This window comes from Buteo buteo, chromosome 7 (assembly GCF_964188355.1).
Source record: "Buteo buteo chromosome 7, bButBut1.hap1.1, whole genome shotgun sequence".
Lineage (NCBI taxonomy): Eukaryota > Metazoa > Chordata > Aves > Accipitriformes > Accipitridae > Buteo > Buteo buteo.
In genome coordinates, this window is record NC_134177.1 from 17,503,068 (window position 1) to 17,528,628 (window position 25,561).

The window sequence follows — 25,561 nt, forward strand, 5'->3', positions numbered from 1 at the left end:
CTCTTTCAGAGCTTTAATTTCTCCAGAAGTGCTGACATTTCTGTCTTCTCAGGCAGAAAAATGCACATGAGCATTTCCACTCTCTCCTAATTGAAATTGATTTGTAAAGTTTGGTTCCAGCATGACGAGTACCGTGTGTTGAGCTGGTCGTTACATCACAGGGTGCATTGAATTCTTTGGTGCTCAAAAGGGAGAAAAGATTTTCCTGTGTTGATACAATGCCTGGAGACAGTGACGTATGAGCAGAAATATCACAACTCTCTTGCAAGATTAAAAGTCCAGTTCCACTCAACTCAATGTATATTCATAGTAATTAGTATTGTATTTTGATTAGGCAGTAAAACAGGCTCTGAACCAAGGAGGAAAAAAACCCAAACCAAACCAGACTGCCTTCTGGATAGAAAGATGTATTCCAGTAAGCAGAAATTTTTAAAGCTAATTTTTGGCTAAGAGTAAGAGCTGTAACATACTAGATATATAGATTATGTGGACTTATTTCTGTCACTAGAGACTGTGACCCATGTAGGTAGAATACCAGCAATACCGAATAAGCAATAGTAAAACCAGAATCTGACCTCAGGAAAAAAGACAGGACAAGATCAAGAGCAACCAGCAAATAAACTGATTTCATAGGAAGGCTCTTCTATGCAGTAGAAGAACAGATTTCATAATATGTTGAGGCCTGCCAGTTTATAAACTGACACTTAGCCCACCACTGTAGGCTTAGTGGCCTTAGCCACCTTAAGTGGCCTTAGCCCACAGTATTTCATAGGCAGTTGTGTATCAGAACAGGAGCTAGCAAGGCAGATCTTCTTGACTGGAATGGATTAGAGAAGGATAACCTGTTGTGATCCCACTAATCCTGTTCCAGTCTGTCTGGGTATTTTAGGCAAGTGAGCTGTGACAGAACATTTGTTATCTGTGCACTGGCAATGTGGCTGATGTCTCAGTTTCAGAGTTGGTTTTGGTTGGTTTTTTATTTACACATAGAGATGTGCTCGTTTTCACTGCTTGTTTTTACTTTTGGCTGTACTTTTCCTATGCTTGCATAATTGCCAGCCTTGATAAAGCATTGTCTCTTTGCTTGGAATGCCCACTAACTATAATTACTATAATTAATTACAATTTTTACATTGTGCTCCTTTTCTGACTTTATATTTTCCAAGAGGAGAATCTCTACTGATTTACAAGACTCTTCTTGCTTTCTATTTGATCTTGATAGTTTCTGTAAGAGCAGACTTCTACATCTGCCAAACTAAGGGAGGAAAGGATTATTGTTCTGTGAAATTCATGAAGTAGAGCTGATAAGGTGAACACAGAAAATAAGCAAGACTGCTACTTCTTGTTCATAAAAATGACGTGCCAAGGGAGATGAAGCAAATATTATTTGTAGTAAGAGCATGGTATTATTTTAGCTCTGCCTTTGGCCTGTTAAGTGATATTCAAAATATTTTCCCTGTGAAAACTTTCTTCATTCACCTGGTAGCCTGTTCTGAAAACCAAAATGTAACTTTTCATTTTATCCAGATCCCTTCCTTCTTGATTTATCATCTGTTATCAATATTGCAAATATTGTGCAGCTGCTGCAAAACACTGTTGATCTGATCTGCAATCCTACCAAAACTTGGAGAGAAGTTATTCCTCTTAGGAGGGGAAATTGATGAGGGGCCAGGATACCACTGAAAACATAGTTACATATAAGAACATGGAAAGACCTGAGCACAGAAAGAATCAAACAGATTATCTGGTCGCATTGCCAACAGTTTTTCAAATGAGATCTTACTTCAAGCACTGATAAGGTTTTCTGAGGCCATACTGTGTTTCTGTGTATTTTTCATAGATGGCTCTACTTTTTCAGTAGACCTGCTTCTCTCCTACCCTCATCCTTTTTTTCCAGAACTGTACTTAGCAAAACATTCCTGAAGAAACACCAGAGAGGCGATTTGGATTAATTTAGCTCAAGAAATATCTGATTCTCTGTACTTCTGTTTCTAACAAAATAATATGGCATACAGAGAATAACAATACAGTCATACCATTCATCACAAAACATAACAAAACTAATTGGATTGAAACTTTTAATACAGGCTTTTTTATTACTTATATGTTTCACATTAGCTATTCTCCGTGTATGACCCTGAACATCTGGGGCATCCTTCTGAGTAACCTATACATGCCAAAATGTCATGAGATTATTAAAAGCAAAAAAAACATTCTTAAGGTCCTGTACCAGTTAGTTCCAGTGTATTTCCCCCAGTAACATATGTATAAAATACCCACTTGCAAACATGTTGCATCAGATAGTTAGCTTGCCTGAATCATTATATCTTCATATTTTTTGTGTATTTCAGATAGTGTATAGCAATAATATAGTAGTGAACTCTTATGTGGATTGCTGCATCTGGCCCACTTAGAAAATATTAGTAACTTAAAAATCAGATATGAAAATGTTGTTTCTCTATGTCCTCAACCATTACGATATTTTTCAAATGCCATATCTGATACAGAAGGAATAGGAAATAAGCACCAGTTCCTATTTGTAAAGGAAACTTAAAATAACTAAGTGAATGCCAAAAGCTGATACTAAGATTACCTTTTATTCAAATAGCACTTTTTATGCAATGATCTCAGACCATTTACAAATATTAATGAATTCCTAAAAAGTCTTGTGAATGATGTAAACATTGCTATTCCTAATCCTAAAATTAGAAAGCATTTTACTATCTGTAAGGAATCAAGCTAAGGCAATGGTATTCTACAGATATAAATTGTGGCAGTTAGCTGAAAACAAGTAGCCTGTGTTTTGTAGAAAAAAAACAAAACAGGCTACCTCTTGTTTTTTAGCATTTCTTCATAGTGAATGAATGATGACCTTGAATTAGAAAGGTTAGAAAGAAAAATGGTTACTTTTGGTAAACATGTTGTCAAATAGGAAACAACCATGTTGTGAGACACCTGATATTTTTCAGTTGTATACACAGATAGATTTTTCTCTGTATCAAAAAAAAAATAAAGTATTCTCCCTGAGCCCAGGCCCTTAGCACAGATCACCTGATGAAAAGTATTTGCATGTTTCTAGTCTGTGTTACTCAGTCACTAAAAAAGTCTGCAACATCAGCTTTCTACTTGCTAGCACAGTACAAGAATTTCTTCCAAGATCTACCTGTGGATAAGCTTATACTGCTTCAACATGGCCATTTTAAATACCTGATTCTTTAGAAGCTTCATGAACATTAGTACTGGCAATAAGTTCACTCATGAGCCTATTCTACCTCCTTCCCCCAAAATGTAAGATTAACTCAATATGTGGAAAAGAGGTCCACTGATGCAAACCTGTATTAATTTCTTTAGAACAGTACAGTACAAACACATACTAAGAATGCTAAACTGTTCTGGTTGGAGGGGAACAGAACTTTGTTAAAATCATTAGGACAAAGTCCCTGGAAAATTATTATCTATGATAAATCTTTCATCAAGATAGAATCCACATAAATTATGAATTTCATTTAGAAAGGAAAAAAACCCAAAAACTTAATACATAATTTGGAGAAATACCTTTGACCAGGAATCAGAAATCTTATGTGTTGGTTGGAATTCACAGAGAATGCTCTATGCACCAAATGAAATGGAAGATTGAAAATATTGACCAAAAAGCCATTTGAAGAAATTAGAATGTAAAAAGGAGAAAAAACAACAACATGGAGTTAAAAAAAAAAAGTAGATTTTATCATATTTTGTGGAAGATAAATGCTTAGTTTCAAATAATCAAAATTTATCTTTAAACAAAATGAAAAGAAAATGTTTGTTTGGCATAATGGACACACAAGCTAAAAATTCTATTCGTGCCAGTTGCAGACAGGGATACAATTATAGAATTAGACAAGTATACATGGCTCTGTGAAGGATTAATACAATGTTTGAGAACGTGAAGAAAAACAACAGTTTTGGATGTCATTTCTGGATTCCTGATAAGCAGCAACTATGATGGGTGGCTGTGTCTGGAAAGCTGATTTAAAATTGTCTTGCATCTCTGAGAGGAAAGCAATACCTAAAAGCCCAATCCTGTAACATGATGAATGCTATTTAGAACCAGATCTCCCCAAAATTATATAAGGAGCTGAGCAGAGTCTTTAGCAGAATTTAAGCCCCAAGTCTAACACCTGCAAGCCTAAAACTTTCATTCACCTAATGGAAAACTCTGATTACAATGGTTCCCCAGTGTCTGGTGTTGTACTTCTGTGCATGAAGGAAAGCATTCAAAAAAATCACTTGCTGAACTCAGAGTGTATGAAGGAACAGAACTGTTTAGCCTAGTGTTTAAAGCCATTATCTGCAAGAGGTAAAAAACCAATTCACATCATTTCTCCCAACTTTTTTGTGGCTATCACAGGTATTCCAACAGTTTAAAGAGAGAGGTTTGGTCTCAGCATCCAAAACTATGGTTATATATCCTCAAAGTCTGCCTTGAAATATTTAGCTATTTTCTGTAGAGGTGTGGGGGTTTTTTCTACTAAAGAAGTAATTCACTTCTATGCAACCCAGAATGTGGAAGCAGTTAAAGTGATAGAATACGTAATTTATCCTTCATCCATTACAGCAATAAGCTCTTGAACTATAAGCATCTTTTTATTATGCCAACATTAAGGAAATATACCCCTTTAACTATCAGTAAAGAAAAAGTTTGTTATGTGTCTAGATTAATTTGTTAAGTCCAAAACCTATTCAGTAAGTGAGGCTTGAAGCAGTGATTTAACTGACTTAAGCACATGCTGAAAAGTTTGTAGAGCTGGGACATGCAGTCTTTCTTTTCAGATAGAGTCTTTTTTAAAGCTCTTATGTTGTTAAGATTCAAACTTCAGAATCTTATAACCTACCAGAAAAGTAAATCTTGGAACAAGACTGTGATTTTTAGTTCAGTAGAAACAAAAGAACAAACAAAACCAGTTAAACATAAACACCTCAACATTTTCCCAACAAAGACAAGGTTTTGTGATGTCTGAAGCAAGATTACTAGTGTCTAAATTTTTATTTCTGAGGACAAAGATGTTTTCTGAGCAAAACTTTTCCTGACACAGGTGTCTTTTCTTACATAAAAGTCTGAAAATGCCTTCAGAGCTTCTCTAAAAGGAAAAAAACCCACACTAAACACCATTCTCTCTGATGACCTTATAATTCTTTCTAAAACAGTTTCACACACAGAAACATGACTGATTAACCACTACACAATTTAATTATTTTCACAGTGTGTCCATTTTTTAGAAAGTTCCTCCTGAACAAAGTCAGGTCTTGGGTTATCTAACAAACATGTAAGTTAGATTTTTGGTTTTTCCCCTTGAATTATAATTTTCCATATAAACGAGCAAAAAAAAAAACCCAAAACCACCACACTTAAAAGCTCTGTGTCAAATTCTTTACTGGGGAATCAAAGCCAGGGAAACTGTACTACTTTTTGTCCACTAATATATTGCCTAGCAATTGTACTGTATATGTGATAGCATATTAATATTTTTCTCAGGATGTTCAATACACTTGAAAATACTTCATATTAAAAGAGAGTGCAAAAGCCTGGAAAATAAAGAATTCAAGTTGTTTATGCAATATAAATTCTTTCCCCTTTGCTCCTAAGCAATATGCCTTTTATTAATATGATCACATACTGGGTTTTTTTAATGTAACTGATGTGACTAGTATGCAAATGGATAGCACACAGAGAAAAAATAACTCAGAAATTTCCATCATTTCCACCTCCTGTTATGGGTCAATAAATTAAAATACATTTATTATCCAAATCTGATACTAAATCTAAAATTACTTGTTTCCATTTAAGCTCTGGCATAGTGCAAATTGCTATAGCATGTGATCATTTCACAAACATGCATCAGATTATCTTGTGAGATAGGGCAGAATTACAACCCTATTTTGCAAAAGGGGAAATGCAGCTTTGGGAAATTTAACACGCATTTCAAATATTTCATACTGCAACTGTTCTAGCAGTAAGACTGAGGAACTCCTTGTTGTCTGGTGAGACATACAGGTTTAGGTAAATTCAAATAGAAAAGGGAATTTAACCTGGTCTCCCAAATCTGAGGTGAGTAGTCTAATCACTGAGTTTCTCAGTATAAAATGACCTCCTTTCACTGTTTTGTGCTTCTTTTCCATTGATTTTATTATAAGCACCTGCAAATTACCTATTTGACAAGGGTAGCAAGGAACTCTGGTTTTCATAATAAATAAATCTTTGTTTTTCATTGTGATAGATATTGAATGTGGTTATTTTCAAATTATTTTTGTTTTGCTTTTGATACTTGCACATTGGAGATGGATGATCAGTCTCACATTAAAGTCACTATCATTTCTAAACTGTGAATATGATATCCAAATCAAGTCTTCATTTTTATTTTTCTCCTTTATAAAAGTTATAATCCTTGGCTATGTAACTAACATTTTTAAAAGAGTTGCATCAGTTGTATAATGAAATTGCTACATCTAATTCCCTTACACATTATTTTGTCTTTCAGAATAAAGTAGTGAATAATTCTCAGAAAATACAGGTTAACATCAAAGTTTTATCCTTACTTGAAAATGAGTTGCATGGTTCATTAATTTGGGAAGTATCAGCTGCTTTTTGCCAACTTTTCATCTCACAGAGACTCCATTGATAATCAGTTCAGAAATACAGTTTTGACTTAAATAATCCTGACTATGTTTGCAAATTATTGGGTAAAATTACAAAACGAAAGAGAAAATGAGGGAAACACAAAGGAGAGAAGATAGTGAAACAGTGGAGAGGACAGACTAAAGCCAGTGATGGAGATTGAAAAAAAAAAATCTGGTTAAAAAAAAAAAGCATTCATTTAAAAAAAATAGAAGGAAATTGCTTTCCATACAAAGTGAAAGAAAAATTAAAACTTCCAAAATGTGATGTAATTAGTTTACACAGAAGAAAGAATTGTTTGTTTACCAAGCAAAAATTATTTTAAAACATTGTAGATTGAAGCAATAGTGCTTTCTTGGGAACATTCATCTTATTATGAGCTACAGCCCTGAAATTACTGAACGCATGGATATCTAGGTATTTCTATTTTATTCACCTTTGACAAATACCTGACTTTGAATGGGTTCTATACAGATTAGTTTGGCCCAAAATGTTTTGAAAAAATACATTTTATGAGATTGTGACAAAAAAATAATGAGAAGATTGTCCCTTTTTAATGAGAAGCAGAATCAGGGGGGTTTTTCTGATTAAGATGAGAGTTTATTTGGAATACTCCAGTATAATACATGTATTGCAGCCTTGGGCTCAGACAGAAAAGCTTCCATGAGTATTAGCTATAAATAGTAAGACAATTTCTACTGTTTTCCTGGCCTGAGTAACGTAAATGTAAACATGTGAACAGCAGAAATGATGGAAAGTAAATTTCACTGCATTTTATTCAGTTTGATAGGGGTTTTTAAGTGCTTTTAATTCTAGGTAATTGGACCCTTGCTTTTACAGAGATCTTTCAGTTTTCACACAGGATCAATATAAGTTCAAAGCCTACATCTTGAAATCCTTATTCATTGTTTTGTTTTCTTCTTCTGTCTTTGCACCATAGTAAAGTGCCACCTTTACTCTATGTTACTCACATTTAAAATTGGGAAAGAGGAAAGATTTTTAAACTTCCAAAATGTGGTGAAGGTTGCTATGCCAGTCTTTTAACGTCATTTTTTTTTCACCTTAAACTATCAAGACAAAATATGATTTTTAGGATTCAGATTATGCTGTAAACTACAGGAACAAACATTATGAACACAGATTAAGTTTTACAACAGAATTTTAGAAACTGACAGAGCCCGAGCCTTGGAGGCGCTTTGTACATCTACAGCTGGAGCAAGTGCAGTCCAGCGATGCAACCTTAACATTAAAAATGAGACAGGGCAGCTTTAAGAGAGAAACAGGAAGCTGTAACTAGAATCCAGCTGAATTCTGAGCTGGGGCACTTTACCATGAGGCTGTAAATGAAACAGATGTGCTCGCTGTGAATTTCTGTAGTATCTGGACTTTTTGTACCAAAGGTGGTAACACTTTCCTTCCTGCGATTTTTTTTTTCTTTTTATTTTGCACATATTTTCCATAAGGGGAATGAAATGGAGAAGTTGAAGAAATATGTATCAGTGAAAGATGAAGATCAGTTTTATCATCAGGGAGCTGTGGAGTTGCTAGTCTTTAACTTTCTGCTCATTCTTACAATATTAACAATTTGGTTGTTTAAAAACCATCGGTTCCGCTTTTTGCATGAAACTGGAGGAGCTATGCTTTATGGTGAGTATAAATTCAAGTGCCAGCTTAACATGGGACGAGTCGCGTATTTATGATCAGGCACTTGAGATCAAGTGCTGACAAAGCTCAGAAAATGTGCTGAATGAAATATCGTCAGCTCCATAACTGTACAGTAAAAGAATAATAATGTAATAGCATCTCTCATGAAGCAGAGAGAGGCTGAGTTCTTAAGGGAGCAACTGTCATGAGCTGGCTATCTTCACGATGTGCACATTATGTTCCTCTATGGGCAGACGGCCATTGCATGACACTTTGAGAGTTAGGGACTTTACTGTTTTCAAAAGAATGAAATGCACTCAGTGAAAGAGACTGTTTAATTTGCTTATTTTCCATGCTTTTTTTTTTTTTTAATAGCATTTGAGGGTGTTAGACTAAGGAGCCTTGTGGATACAGCCATGTTGTCTAATAAAGTTTAAACTATCTTGAGAGTTTTCTTTTGTTTTTTCTCTGTGCCTTTGAAAAACATGCTATGAGGAATACCTCTCTCAAGTCTTCTCTGAATGCTGTCATTGTACTGTAATTTCAGTTTGCCTGTCTAGTTCTAATCTTCTTTTATGAAGTTTTGCAATATTGTGTATCACTTTAATGTAGAACTTTCTGCATTGTCCACTGATAAGTATTCACTAGTTTAATGGTATACACTTCATGTATAATGATTTCTCTTGTCATTCTCTCTTACTGTTGTTTCACTTTGAGAGAAGCGTGTGACTGCCATTTCTGTTACAATAAAACACCTACAGGAGGGTAACACTGTCAAAATGGAAGATAAAAATCAACAGCTCAATCATTAAGTATCTAAATGCCAGCCTGTTTTGACTCAGACTCATTCTATGCACATCACATATCCTAGCAGTGTAATACCCAAAACTGGTTTTGTTAAAATTGCATATTCGGAAGAATATTTGTTTATCATGGCATACCGCATGCAAAGAACTCTGTAGAGGTTCAGCTGCAAGCCTGCAACAAAAAGGCAACTGACCCCTACATTTTGAGATAAAAGTTTCATTTGCTTTTTCTATATCAAGAATTTTAAGGTCATCTCAGTTCCATAGGCGGACTGCAGCTGAAGATCACAGTCTTCCTTGTATCCCTTTCAAACTATTTCCTTAGATAAATTAACTGTATGAAATTTCAAGAACACAGGCTATTTTATCTTCTTGGCTTACTTACTATCTTCACAGGTGACTTGATACTTTGAAGGAAAGCAAGTAAACAAGAAAGCCTTGTATAAAGCCAGTCACTGAGCCCCTAACACCTGGGTCTGTGGGATCTCTTAATTCTTATCTGCCTTGAGTTTATTTTAAAGTTGTGAAAAAGTATTTATTTGATAATATGCCCTTTTTCTAATCCTGAAATCTGTTGCACATAGAAAACACACTTCAACTGAATCAGTTGAGACTGAAATGCACATCACAAAATACTTCATTAAATGCAATGGTTTTCATTGTCAGGCATCGCCTAGATTGTTGTTTAACAGTTTTACGGGGTACAAGCTACATAGCATCACTGAGAATACATTTGCTTGTTGCATTTTTACTAGCATCTCTCAAAAGGAAAACCATGAAACACTGTGCAGTATGTTCATTATGATCAGCTAGTAAATTACGATGGTTTTCCCATTGCGTGGCTGACTCTTCTATAGTAGCTTCTTTTACACTATTGTGCTGTTTCCCATGTGCAGCTGACAACATTTGCTGAAGATTTAGACAAAAGTCTATCAAAATAGAAATGAAATATGGGGGAATACAACATTACACAAATAAATCAGTATTTAGAGTTTTATCTGTGTTTTGGTTCTATTTTGCTGCCTGCACAGCACATAATCTGCACATCACGAGGATAACCAGCTCATGATATTCTTTTGATAAGTTAAAAGATTAGTGCTCCAGCAGTACAGAGCTTTTGAATTATTAAAATGTTCATGAACAAAGGAAATATTCCTCATGATTGTAAATAAACTATCTATTTAGTCTTGCATTATTTATGGCAGCCTTCAAACATGGAAAAAAGCTTGTTCATATGATCCAAAAAGCTGATGATGTCCTTTTTATCCTTAGAAATTTTGGATATGGGGTTTGGTATCTTTAGCATTGTGGAATAGCAATAATGAAAAGAAAGTGGAATTTCAGAGGTCGTGATAGAGGTGTCAGATCAACAGGCAGCAGCTTCAGGAGAAAATCTTCATGTCACCAAGCACTGACAGTGAGCTAAATCCTGCTCTCACTTATTTTTTGTCTTCATTATCAGAACAGTTCTGGTTTATACCTGTTTGTACAAACCAAAAGTCTCTGCCCTACGGTTTGCTTTATTCCAGCCCCTTGAACTATTTGCTAGATATATGAATAGCAGCACAAGAAACCAGTAATTTTGCTGCAAGTGATAGAAGAATATGGCCACTTATTTGCAGACGGTGTCCCACAGTGTGGTAGATGGGTCTGTATTACTTATTAAGACAGTGTGTCACTAGGGGTATAGCAGCAGAAAGGATAGAGAAAGTGAAATATAAGGAAGACCGGGGGGGGAAACAACCACAGAAATACAAAAACAGGAAGAAGTTTTACAGTTACTGCAAAGTGCTGAACAGCCACAAATTGAAGACTATTTAAAGTATAGAACAAATAAAGGGGATGTTTGGGGTTTTTTTTTGCATAAACTTTGTAGGAAAATGCAGGTTTAGGCTGAATAGTTCCAGCTAAAAAAAAAAGCCCACACTGAAAACTGTCCATTTAGAAACTGAGATGTATTAATTTTTTTTTATCAAAGCAATGGTTCAACACTAAATATAGCTATATTTAAATTAAAAATCTTTCTGCAGTTGCAATGAAAAAACCGAAAGCATTTAGCATAACCCAAAATCAGTTCATAAGAATTAATTCAACAGGAATTCAACATTATTTCGCACACACAAAAAAAGTGTACATATATATGTCTATATACATTTCGAGGCATTTAGCTTGAAAGTATTTAAACACACATTTTGTTTATTGGTTTTGACACCAGACTGAAAAATTACTCACAAACAGTGAAGAAGAATACAGACTTACCTGTTTATTTATTCATTCCTTTGTTTTCCAGTATATCAGAGAACAAGAACACTGGAGCTTGGTTTGACAAACAGACCCCAAATAGTAAACTCAACTTACTTCTTGATTTCTGTATATCAAGCAGGCAGGTGGATATGAAAAAGTAACTTGTGCCACCCAGAAAGGAAAAAACATCCTTTATATAACTTATCAGCACAATTTTCTATATGACAGCATAGTTGGAATTAGTGTGGTAGATTATCTACACAAACGGTAATGAAAACTGAATGCCACTTCTCTCAGTTAATAGCCTCTCTTAGCAGCAGACCCCAGAAGATGGCCTCTCAGTACTAGACAATAGACAGCTAGACAACAAAAGACTTGAGTGCCTATTAGCCAGCTCCTGCAGGGCCTGGCTTATTTGGATACCTCAGTGATAAAACCTTAGATGCCAAATTCCCGACATAATACATAAGTCATGGCCCTCCACATTAGCAGAGAAATAGCCCAAAGCTAGCACAAGAAAAAACTGAGTGCAAGTATCCAAATTTCTCATCCTCCCCAGAATTTAGGTATCAGAGCTACATACAGGTGCCACTAGTTACCTCTGATTAAGATGCTAAAGCACTCCTGCAGGTAGGGAGCCAGAAGTAAACTTTAACAAAACAACTAACAGACAAACAAAAAAAAATTCCACCATCAACCCACTAATACAATCTGTGCCTTTTATCTACTAGGTTAATTAGCAACTTTGCTTGAAATAGTTCTCAGCTTGAATAGTTGTTGCCCTTAGGGAATGTGTGATACCCATTAGGGTGGAGGTGAGGCTGAATGAAGATGTACCTGCCTTCAAAGTTGTGCTCTGTGGGACTAGTTGATCAGACTGAAAGACAAACATGAAAAGGATGAATGACAGGACACAGTCATTGAACCACTCACAAGAAATGGCTTTGTGTTGTAGTGGTTAGAGATGCTTCCTGAAGTTTTGAGGGGTTTGGAGGGGTGGGATTGGAGGTCTACCGCTTTTTTTTTTCTTTTTTTTTTTTTTTTCCTCCAATTGTTCAGCTCTTGACAGGTGTGCAATGGGAAAGCTGACTCACAGTAGCCCTTCCTCAGCCTTTTCTGAGGATCCCATGCAGAGCGTTTTGGAAGTGAGGCACAATCAGAATTCTTGATTCAGCTTTGGTGGAGGTGTCTAATGATTAGGCAATATGATTCTTAAACCTCCTAAATCCATTATGCCTCTTCTGTGAAATAATGGTAGTTTCCTTCTGATTGTGTGTTCTGAGTTCCCCTAATTCTGAGACAGCAATGCATGTAACAAGTCCCAGAAAGAGGAATCTCTAGCCCTCAGTAAAATAGAGTACTTCATTGTCTTCCTGACTACAACACTTATAATGAACAAACATTGTCAGGATTCTGAGGAAAGCATGGGAAAATCATGATCAAGGCAGAAACTGACATTTTGTAGTGGGTAGGTGAAGAGAGGAATAGCATTCTTGAGGCAAACAAAGAAACTTGGAAGAAATTCTAAAATATTTGGGAACATCAAGTAGCGGCTAAAACTGCATCCCCGAGTGTCATTATTAAGGAATGCATTTAACAGCTGACTAGATAAAATCTTGGGGAAAGAACAGTCCTGTTTAGCTCAGAAGTTTGGCATGAATGATTTAAGAAATCCCTTCCAATGCTCTCATCTATGATTAAGGATTTTATCCTGCTTTCACTGAAGAAGCTGGAAAACCTGCATTGCCTTCAGTTGAAATATGACTGAGCTCTAGTTAGTGAGATTTTGCTGCAAGATCTTACTTCAAAGGACAATTGAGACTTTTTAAAAGAAATCTGTAATGTTACACCCTTTTCTGTTTCAATCCTGCATTTAAATAATGTGCTTAAAACATGAATTAAATGAAGCCTTGGTACTAGTTTTGAAGGAAAATGTCTTAAATAAGGGGAAGCTGAGCTGAAAACATTTATAATTGGATTTGGACTCCCAGGATACAAGATAGGTTCTCTACTTTGTGCTAGTACACTCAAGTTTTGCCTTGCACAAGAGTTTGCATTTATAATTACCTACATCCTTAACTGATGTAATACTATTTGAAACTTTTTTATTCATGCTGACCAGTATCTTAGTATAATACATACTTGTGATGTCAGGTAGATGCAGCATCATTCCCAACTCATATTCAGGGAGTTTTAACTGCCAAATTCCTAGACTTACAGGGTAAAGCCAGGCTTTCTGTGCATGCCACTATGAAACTAGAACTATTTGTACAAAAGGTATGTTTTTACATACCAAAGTCCGTAGAACTTTGTGAGAAAATTTTGATGTTTAATTTTTCTGCCACAAAACACTGATTGCAAGGAAATTAGAAGTCAGTCTTTTTTCATAGTAGATACATCCAAATGGTATTTCCCAAATGTTGGGTTTTTTTTTCTTTAAATGAACTATAAAGAATGTTTCATTACAAAAGCATGATTTCAGTTTGGAGGATGGAGTAGTGGAGAGTACATTATACGCCTATTTAAAAATGAATTCTTTCTTTTAGAATATGATCCTGGCTCCTGAATTCTATCATGAAAGAAATGTTGTATAATGATTTAAAGCATAAAGCACATTCCATAAATGATACACCTACTAAAATATTAAATACTCTCTTCCCAGATTTTTAATTCACTGGGGGTTTTATATAGGGTCTTTGGCACATATATTAATTCTGAAGGAAGAATACAATCCCATCACTTATATTGATTCTTGCAATATAGTGTAGTGATAGCAATTGTCTTTGAACCTTCCATAGAGCATTCGAGAATATTCTGAATTAGCCTATCATTATGGATCCCGTCCACATTTTGTTCAAATTCAATACATTATAGAATTTCCTTGAGAGCTACAGGGACCTCAAAGCAGTTTGAGACTACAGCTGAAGATAACATATCTTCTCAAAATACAGAATAAGAACAGCCTTCTACTCCTAGTCTAAACTTGACACTACAGGTTGAAATAATTTGCCCTTTAACAATTCAATGCAACTGCGTTACTATAGTTGAGAACATTTGTTTCCATTTTTAAAACAATCAAAAATAATTTGGTTCAAAGTATATGCTGTATTAGCCAATATAACAGACATACTAGGAGTCTCAGAAGGTTGTAGGACACAGTAGTCCACCTGGCTGTATGACAGAGATGTTAAAGGCAAAGTCAGCTGGTCTCCACTGATCTCCCTGGAGCCGTTCCATGTTGCCATACTGAAAGCTATTATGTGTACAAGCCATGTAAACAGTTAAACTTCAAAGGTGTCCTGGTTTCAGCTGGGATAGAGTTAACTGTCTTCCTAGTAGCTGGTACAGTGCTATGTTTTGAGTTCAGTATGAGAAGAATGTTGATAACACTGATGTTTTCAGTTGTTGCTAAGTAATGTTTAGTCTAAAGGATTTTTCAGCTTCTCAAGCCCAGCCAGCAAGAAAGCTGGAGGGGCACAAGAAGTTGGCACAGGACACAGCCAGGGCACCTAACCCAAACTGGCCAACGGGGTATTCCATACCATGGGACGTCACATCTAGTATAGGAACGGGGAGGAGTGAGGGCAGGGGAAATCGCCACTTGGGGACTAACTGGGTGTCAATCGGTGAGGTGGTGAGCAATTGCCCTGCGCATCATTTGTACATTCCAATCCTTTTATTATTACTGTTGTCATTTTATTAGTGTTATCGTTATCATTATTAGTTTCTTCCTTTCTGTTCTGTTAAATCGTTCTTATCTCAACCCACGAGTTTTACTTCTTTTCCCGATTTTCTCCCCCTAGGAGAGAGGGGAGGGGGGGGGAGGAGTGGGTGAGCGGCTGTGTGGTGTTTAGTTGCTGGCTGGGGTTAAACCACAACAAAAGGCTAAAAACAGACGAAGAACTCTGAATAGTAGGATTTAAACTCTTATTTTTAAAATCACTTTCATGTTTTTATCTCTTCATTCATGATTTTTGAGCTCTCAGTTAAAAATAGCACTGTTTCCTTAAAGTCTTGTCTTCTGTATGCAGCAAGACGACCGTTACTTGTACAAATAAGCATGATGCTCACTGTTGCCAGTGTAACAGAAACAAGGCTAGTAGAAAAAAGATTACTGTCCTACATAATTCTGGAAGACATAGTGTGAGGGTCTAGGTAAATCTATCCAGAAAAAGGCAGGTGAATATGACAGGTGCTGTAAACGAACAGGTAAATGTTAGAGACCAGTAAATGCAGCAAGACAAGAAGTTGGGGAAGCACAGATGAATCATGTGAAAGATAATGAGGGACATAACAGGGAAATTTGGTAAGCAGACAGAGAGAGTGCAGAAGGAAAGAAAAGGAAGATAAAGAGGAGATGATGGGATGGGTGAACAGGTTGTAATGGCACATTCATCTAACCAAACACTTCTTTCTCCTCACTATTTGAAACCTATTCCATGCTGTGACCTGATACTGATTCTAGCAAACTGTGTTGCCAAATACTCTAGTTCTTGAATAATCTTTTCCTGCCAGTGTCCTTGCACAGGCATTGCTGGACATCTGCAAAATATTTCTGTTATCTGAGCTGATTATGTAATACCTGGTAACTGAAGTGCAACAGAGGCTATGGTTTAAAACATTGAGTGATAGGAACAAAAATGGTAAAGAGAAAACTAGAAGTTTTCTATTCCAGAGAATGAGAAGGAAACATCAAGTCTTGTCCAAGCATCAAATGAAGTTGAATTTTTAATGTACTTGAAATTGAATTTGAAAATTAAAGATGTGGTTTTCTAGAGGAAATCTAATAAAAATAAGATGAAAACCCTGACTGTTTTAATTAATTAATGGTTTCCTGGGTTCTGACTCACAATTTTGGACATCTGGGGCTGACCACTGTAGAAGTCATATTTCCTATTAGCACATGCAGTGCTTGCTGCCTTTTTCCCCGTACATGCTTTCCTCTAAAATTTCACAGAATTCTGTCTTTACTGCAGCGACATTTATTACCTGATTTATTCACAAATGCTGTATAATTTAAGAAAGTGGCCTTGGGATTTTCTACTGCTTATCTAAATCCTCTACCATTTAAACAAACCAACCATACTAAACAATAGATAAAAAACAAGCGTACATGCATATGCATACTAGACAAGCACTACAGCTGTTACTCTGTTGGAGCTTCAGTCCAGGAAGCTGCCTTACATGTAGGCTAGAAATCTGCAGTTCAGAGAGTCTCTATTATGGGAAACTGTGGCAATAACAAAGACATGCTATTGCTCTAGGCATTTACGATCACTTTTATCACCGTGGCATCTGATTACTGGATAAAACTTTAACATATTTTTCAGATGCTTACCAGCTATTTCCTGTAATTTAATTTTGTTCTTATCTTTCGTTAGTAAGTGTATCTATGTAGATGTTTAGATGTCTTCCATCAATATTTAATATGAGTATTCTTAGCATTTTATGAATGTGTTCATAATTAGTAACTGTAAAGCTGTTCATCATATACATGGGACTTAAAGCACATAGGACATAAAAGAAGCATGGAAATTAAATTTGAAACCAAACCCAAGTCTCTGAGGGTGGAAATAATCTCAGTAATGTTATCTAGCTAAATATTAGTCACCTCTCCTGAAGTAATCATGCAGGCTCCCACTAGAGCCAACAGAAAGAAGTGTACCTTCCAGAGGACAATCGCAGAAGTACATTTTCCTCTCTGTTAACTGTAAAGGGAGCCAAAATGTCTGTCTTAGATAAGAGTCCTAAATTGTAGATAATCAAACCAGTTAATCCCAGTCTTAATCTTCCTTTCGTTCTTCCTGCATTTATTTTCCCATGTTTATACAGTCTCAAAACCACACACAGTTTTCTACAGAAAGCAGAATGTGCCTAAGAATGCTGTGTCAGAGTTTTGCCCCCATGAATGAAGTGTGTAAAGTCACCAAAAGCACAGCTGATTTTTACATGCTTAGTAGAGCACATTGGTTATACAGGCATCCCCCTTCTCTAAATATCTATTGAAAATGCGGTGGATGAGCAACTCAGTTAATAAGTATATCAGAATGATTCCAGCAACTGGATCACAAAAATAAGAGTACAACTGAGCATATGTCAAACCAACATCTGTATTCTAATGAAATGACCATTTTGGAAGAATATGGTCATCCATGAAGTGTTGAGTGAGGTGTACCTCTGTGAACGTGGGAACACTGAGAAGGTGTGTCCTAGCTTTAATAAAGTTCATTTTTCTCCAAATCAGTAATTGTGTAGCATCAGATAGTTAAAAGTACCTGAATCTCTTTGGCTTGTTTTGATTTTTTTTTTTTTTTTCCTCTCCAGGCCTTGTAATGGGATTAATTATAAGATATGCAACAAAAGCACCAGATGTTGAAAGTGGAACTGTTTATGAATGTGAAAAGCTGAAATCTGGGCTGCCTACTCTACTTATTAATATAACTAATCAGGTCTATGAATATCAATACAAAAGAGAGATCAGCCACCACAATGTCAATGGTCACCAGGGCAATGCAATGCTTCAAAAGGTAAAACCGGTCTTATTTTTGTTCTAAACTGTGTAAGATATTTCTTTTATTTACACCCTTGAGAGAGGAAAACAAGTTTCAAGCTAAAATGTGACACAGGGAGAGAGAAGCTATTCTGAATTTAGGGTGAGAAGGGTAAGTGAGGAAGGAGAACAGGAAGGGAAATAAGGTGTGGTAGAAACCTGACCATCATTTAGCATACAACTGGCTGTAAGCTTGCAGAATAGTTGCCAGAACTCTTTTTGATAACAGTCCCACCTTCTGCAGACACCAAGTTCACTTGCAGATGCAGCTGTTAGCTTGGATTCATCACCGCCAAAACTTTATAAACCCCACTGATACCTTTATTTGTCCTCTGTCTTAAAATTGACTTGTTCTGGCAGCATAATGCAAGAGAGGTTTACCTCCTGTATACAGCAGAGGTAACTACAAACTCTAAACATTTTACAAAATACAAACTTGTAAGTATGTAAACTTCCACAGATAAGTGGGGGGGGTTTATAACGCTTAAGTGCATTACAATGTTCTCATACATTCATTCACTACTACAGTGGTCCTCAGCAGGGATTTCGCTGGCTATCCCCAAGCTTGGGGAGACAGCATTGTGGCAATTCAGGCTGGATGCAAAATGGGAAGTGTGGGAGGAAGTTTACAGAGTCTTTTACAATGTCATGGCCTTTTCTGTTTTCCAGTATATATTGAAATATTTTACTTTGTTAGTATATTCTCTCCCCACCCTTGCAATATTTATTTCATGTAACGCTCACTTTATTAAAAAATTACAGCAATTTAAAGAACTCATGAGTGCAGAGGGACTTTTTGAAACCTGGATTTTATGTTCGAAGACATCACATATTTACATGAAGCTTCTAAGCCCTTACCATTGCTTTTTTTACAATATTGCAATATCTTATTTTGCTTTTTTCCAAGTATTATTGTTTATCTAGCACTGTAATACATGTTCCTGTTTATTATAGTGGTTATCATTATAAAAACTTTTAAGTTATGCTTAGAATGTACACCGGGGAACTCAGCAGATGTTAGTACTTAACCATCTGCCCAAATTCCTTGCTGATGCAGCACCATTGTGTGCCTGTCTGTCATTACTGCCAGACTTGCCATTCTCAGAAAGAACTAGACTGTTAAGGGCTATTAGAGCTGTGGTGGGTGGAGACAGGAAGATACTGTGGCAGTCAGACTAGTCAGATTTTTCTGAATCTTCATCCTTTTTCCTGCTAGTTGGTTGCAAGAGGTTTGTCTTAGTCCAAGTGTGTGTTTAATTTCCAAGGCATATGTACTAATGCATTAAATTTGAACATCGCCGTCAGACCTGATATACTGAAGCTGACTTGTATTATGAGAAAGGAGGAGCACTAACTTGTACAGAAGTTTTTGTTGCCCTGACAGGGGATTGCCCAATCTTCTTTCCATAGTCTCACTTTGCTGGAAGATTCTTAGAAGTCTCGACTGTGAATTATGTGTTTCTCCATATTACTGGAGAAGCCTCAGCCTGCCTGGATTTTCACTCCTTTTTCCTTTAAAATCATCTGGCAAATGCCCCCCTTACAAAGAAAATAAATAAAAAAGGAAAGGGGGAGGAATTCAACAGTATTTAGGAAACAATAACAATGCCTGACAGCCTTCCTGACTGGCAAAAGCACTAACGTAAAAAACAGAAAACATGATCACACCAAGCTCTGGTTTTTGTACAACTGTAATTCCCTTTTGACCTCAGTATAAGATTTTACTAAGTGTGTTTATCAGAAAGAATAGACTGTGCCATGACTTACGAACATGTATTCTTTAGAACATGGTTTTGAATAATAAAACATGCAGTCAGGATTTGTGATGCCTATGGAAAAAATATTTTAATGTATTTGCTTAATTAATTCCAAAATTAACATTTGAGGCTTTTAGTTCATAAGTGAAGAAAATCCTTTTTCTATCGTGTTTTCATTGAAGTTACCAGCATAGATAAAGTTGTGGGCATGTTATCTGCCAGCTAGTTTTTTTCAACTTTATAATTCAAAGTAAGCAGAATGGAAAAAAAGGCTGAGCTGTCACTTCTTGTTTATCAAATCAAGCTATCTGTTAGTAAGAAGATAGAAGTAATTTTTTAGTCAGGTCTTACTCTTTTGAAGCTAAATACTTAATGTAGAATACTGTAGCCTTAAAATATACTTTATCTGGACAAAGGAGCTGCGAGCCTTTGCATTAATTACATCCTGTCGCTTTTAAAATTATTGGTATAATACAGCCCACTGACAGAACAGCAAACAGTACATGGACTTATTAAAATATTTTTTTCTCCAGCAATGCTGTGGTTTTAAACAGGATACTATTTTATTGAAAGCTACTTGTAATGAACTGCAGTGACTGAACATTGTTCTTGGTCTCTCTCTGTGCCTGAAGTTGAAGGCAAATAGGAACAGTGTACCGACAACAGCTGGACTCAGAACTTTTTGCCTTACCTAACATCATCCTCACTCTAGCATTACTTTAAAAATTTTAACAGATATTTTATAAACTGTTGTAGAAACAAAAATGTGTGTTTCACATGAACGGGGCTGACATTACACAGGCATTTGAGTATAACGAACTGGATAACAGAGGACCAAGTGGTGTCTCCTGCTGTGCCAGCCAGTGGTTTGGAACAGGAACCGTGAAGAGACTAACCCACTAGCATACCTTCAGTTCTGAAAGCAAAAAGCACCTTAGCTATGTCTTTGCAGAAAATCCAGTTAGTCTTTGCAGAATGACTCAATCTAGTCCTTAGTTTATTGAGGATATAAGGAACCCCCTTTGCCTATAAAACAGATACAAGATATGTAGACAATAGGACAGCATCAGTGCCTCTTAGATTTCATAACAGTGATATGTTGCATCTTCAGTAACACAGAGACAGATAACTGTCACCAGAAGCCAATTACAGTTTCATTGTCGTGACAATATGACTTACAATGTCAACATGTATAGAAATAAAAAAAAAACAGCAAGGAACTGAGGATGTTGCTGGTAAATTAGTTGAGCTGCTAAAAATTGAGGTGATCACAAAACCCTCAAATAAAAATCTGGAAGAAAAGGCTTATGCCATTGGTGAATTTCATGTCTGTATAGGCAGTCCTTTTGCCAAAAAGGACAATTTGTGCTTTGCTAAATTACATTTTGGTAGGAAGTAGAAACATCTAGTTACTGTGGAGATTCTAGAGCTTGTTTTGTTGCAGTCAGGCCAAAACTGATTGACTGGATTGGACTGATTATATTTTGCTAGATGTGTTACAATGGAAATGATGCTAGAGAAGCAGTCAACAGATTTACTGAGAAACTTTAGGACAACAGAAACTTGTGCTGGCAGGTTAGCAGAAGTGATTATACAATTATAGTTTAATGAGTTATGTCGCATCTGAGCTACATTACCTAGCCACATGAATGTTCCTTACCTGCTAAAAATGTGAGGTAAAATCTATTTTTTATCACATTTAGGTTAACTCAACTGAAGTAATGAAGATGGTCAAAGTGTGCACAGTTTTCATGTGCAGTAGTTCAAGAAAGCACATACTAGCTGACAGGCAGTGGTTCATTAAGCAACATTAGCAAGCTCTGTTTGTGCCTAAATAGATATGCTTCAAAGGAAATATTACATTGGTTTTGGTAGTGTAGGCCTTTTATCACCATTCTGTACATGGGGAATTGAGGCACAATACTGATGATGTGTCTTTCCTGAAACTGAAGAGGAAGTCCATGCCTGAACCAGGAATTAAGCCATGGGACTGACAAATTGGGTGTTTGGTAGCGCAGATACTATGACAGGTAACACTGCTTGTATGTGTTCCCTGTAAGATAGTGCATGACTGATTTCCTTTTTTAAGGAATACTTCTCAAGTAGTATTCTACATATATAAGCAGTAAGGAACTACACACTAATACTTGTAAGAAAACAATTCAGAACAACGTCCTGGCCTGCAGACATTGAAGCTGATCCTGAGATTAATCCTGATAAGAAGTTACAATTAAAGCCTATCCTATCAAATTAAATGCTACTTTATTTGTCCTTACCCTCTCTTTTGTCCTTTCTGGCAGATGACATTTGATCCTTCCATCTTCTTCAACATTTTGCTGCCACCCATTATATTTCATGCTGGCTATAGTTTAAAGAAGGTATGTGTCTCTTTCTTGTATTACAAAAGTGACTGAATGTGATTGCTACTTGGTAGATCCAACAGGCCAGTGCCAGAGAAGAGTCAGTTAATGATTATATTGCATGGGAAGAACTTGACAGGAAAGGAAGAAAATTAAAGGTGCATAGACCTCATTCTGCTCCCTTTCCGTATCTGTGCAAAGATTTGATTGTGTGGTTTATAACACTTGGGCATTCCTGTTTTCAGAAGAGATGACTTTGAATCTGGTGGTACTGCATGTAGGCAGCAGCCTATCTGTGTTTTAGTGCATGATTAGGACTTTCTTCGTTCAAGGAATGGGGTTATAATACTGTTTGCATCAGATACTTTCAATGTGAACTTCTGTTACGATCCTGAAGCATTTGGCCAGATACATAAAAGGGGGAATTTTGATGGCATTCCACCAGGCAAAAAATTAATCATCTTAAATTGTATTTTCCAGAATAACTGATGTAGCCTATATTGTTTCATCTTATATTTGAGGTATGGGTTGTAACAAATGGCACTTCTAGATGCAGTGTTTCAGCTTTGTCTGAAAGGTCTTTTACTGACTGTATTACAAAGGACTTTTTTTCAAACTTTCCTCCCCAGAGACATTTTTTTCGTAACTTAGGATCAATTTTAACCTACGCCTTTTTGGGAACTGCCATCTCCTGCATTGTCATAGGGTAAGTGAATGCCTTCTGCTATTATTGCTGAAGTCATTATTAGTGCTTGGTATTTTTTTCAATTAAAAACTAAACTGTAAAAAGAATTGCAGACACTATATTGTCAATATACTTAATACCTTGTGTAACAGGTAAAGTAATTCCTTATCAGGACACCATCAGGAGATGGTGTCCTGGTTTCGGCTGGGACAGAGTTAATTTTCTTCCTGGTAGCTGATACAGTGCTGTGTTTTGGATTTAGTGTGAGAATGATGTTGATAACACATTGATGTTCTAGTTCTTGCTAAGTAGCACTTATTCTAAGTCAAAGATTTTTCAGTTTCCCATGCTCTGCCAGCAAGCAGGTGTACCAGAACCTGGGAGGGAGCATAGCCAGGGCAGCTGACCCAAACTAGCCAAAGGGCTATTCCATACCATAGAATGTCATGCTCAGTATATAAACTGGGGGGAGCTGGCCAGGAGGGGTAGATAGCTGCTTGGGCATCAGTGAGCCAGTGGTGAGCAATTGCATTGTGCATCACTTGTCTTTTCTTGGCTTTTATTTCTCTCTCTTTTTGTTATGTTCCTTTTCATTACAATTACAATTATTATTATTATTATTGTTTTATTTTATTTTATTTTAGTTGTTAAACTGTTCTCATCTCAACCCATAAGTTTTACTTTTTATCCCCGATTCTCCTCCCCATCCCACTGGGAGAAGAGTGGAGTGAGCAAGTGGCTGCATGTTACTTAGTTGCTGGCTGGGGCTGAACTGTGGTCAGTGGGAAAGGCAAAACTCTTGGATATCAAGAAATGTCCAGGGCATTCAGGAAATCGTGTCCTTCATTTCTGGTCTGTGACTGATGTAAGCATGAACTGCTTTTTACAACCCTGTAGCTTTAACCATGTGTCCTGACAAATAGAACCATTCTCTCGATTGAAATTCTATGCTTCTAACCAGAATTCCTTCTAGAGGAGAGCAGATCTGTAACAGAAAATGAAGGGCTTTAAATCTAAAAAGGGGGAGGAACAGATACCTAGTGGCATATATGTAAAATAACTGGAGTAATTTCAAAGGCTAAGTGAAACTTTTTAGTTGAAGATCATGCAAAACGCCTCAGTCTGGAACTATGTGTGAATTTAGCCTGGATATAACTAAACGGCTTCTGCAGAAAAAAAGGAAAAAAATCAGAGGGGCAAAAAATCCTGTTTTATTTCCATACCTCCTTAGTGAAGTTTCTAATTTTGTTTCAAAATTTGCCTAATTAAAGAAAAGATTCGCTAGTCAGAAATGGATGATATATTTCCAGGCTGGCATGATGTGAAACTTTTGTTTGTCTGTTTGGTTAGCTCAATCAAAATTAAAAAAAAAAAACATTTAAAAATCCTTTTGCATCTTAAAAGTGCATGTGTTTCACAGTATTTATGAATATCACACATACACTTCAATTCTCATGTTCTGGGAAAATTCCTGATGCAGGTGAAAACGAATGACCAGAGTTGGATTCTGCTGTGAGTGGGTATCTGTACCTGCACAGAGCCTTACTGAGAAAAGCAGTGCACTGTTCATAGTTTGACCTTAGCATCATTAGGCATCCCATTGGCATTTCTGTGCAGTGTGGTGCAGAAACAGCTGAGCTAGCTGAGTCTGTATGGTCTGTGGAGGTGATGGAGCAGTGTTGCATATAAGTAAGTCTTGCTGAGAGGCCTTGGTCTTGCTGGGATTGTGCAGAGTCAAAATGGGAGAAAGTCATGGAACTTTCTGGTATTCAGGTTTTAGACTAGGAAGCACCCTGCATCTTGTAGGCCTTACTTGATGTCCTGGGCTGTAGAACTCTGAAACATACCATTTACATCTCTGCATGATATGGAAAGATTCATGGAAGCACTTCAGGTTTTGTAAGAGTACTTGAATTTAAGACTGGTCCAAATTCTGTACCTATGAACAGCACTTTCAAATTATAGAAGCAACTAATTTTTTATTTCTGTCTTTTCCCTTTCTTTATAATGGACCTTTAAGTAAAGATGTATGTGCTGCATCAAGGTATAAGCTCCTTGCTGGCATTATTATGAGATGGAACCTTTAATGTCATTTTGATAATATTAAAACACATGCATGACCTATAACCTATAGTTCAATGATTTTAAAATTGTTCTTTTATGGGTATGTCATCATATCTATCTTGACATCCTAGTTTCCTAATAATCAGGTAGCTTAGTAATCGTAACATACCTGAGGCACTGTGGCTATTAAATGTTCTGCAAGCAATGGTCAGTCCAAATGTCAGGAAATTTTAGACTCCACAGTGAAAAGCAACAATGAAAGTATGATCACCTTCTGTGCTGAAATACAAAGAAGTGTAAGCTCTGTATGTGGCTGTTTCCCCTTCATGTGAGAAAAACTGCTAAACATCTATGGGCTAAGGAGAAAGGATACCTTCAATTTCAGACACAAATCTGTAACTCCAGGATACAGTGTGCTATGTGTCTCAGTTATTGGAGAGGAAAAGCTTAATCTTGCTTTTCTTTCTGAAATTTTGCTTTCCTTGAGACATGGCATCTCATCCTCTCACCTCTCCTATTGCTTGTTCTCCTCTGCAAAAAGATGTGAGGCAGAAAGCTCTGGATCTTGGGGATCCTTCTTGTCTAATGGGAACAGGCATGGAGTTTTAAAGACCCAGAATATACAGGATTCCACAAAATGCCATAATTAAACAATCAGAATAATTTCCTGCCTGGTTGCTTGATGTGCCTACATTTAAACCTGTCTATTCATTTCTTTGTGAGGCTCTACACCTTGTGGCAGAGCTCCAAAACCACTTAGCTGTGTGAAAGAGAAACATCAGTATCACAGCATTGT

General features: G+C 36.5%; 1 protein-coding gene across 1 annotated transcript in view; it reads left to right on the forward strand.

The window, feature by feature from the left end:
- Positions 1–7,893: 7,893 nt before the first annotated feature.
- The window catches only part of SLC9A9 (solute carrier family 9 member A9), a 224,283-nt gene continuing 206,615 nt past the window's right edge, over positions 7,894–25,561 (forward strand). Inside the window, exons 1-4 of the mRNA XM_075031727.1 lie at positions 7,894–8,302; positions 17,674–17,876; positions 21,957–22,034; positions 22,646–22,722. Coding sequence (XP_074887828.1) covers positions 8,128–8,302; positions 17,674–17,876; positions 21,957–22,034; positions 22,646–22,722 — 533 coding nt within the window. The 5' untranslated portion in view covers positions 7,894–8,127. The remainder of the gene's footprint in view (positions 8,303–17,673; positions 17,877–21,956; positions 22,035–22,645; positions 22,723–25,561) is intronic.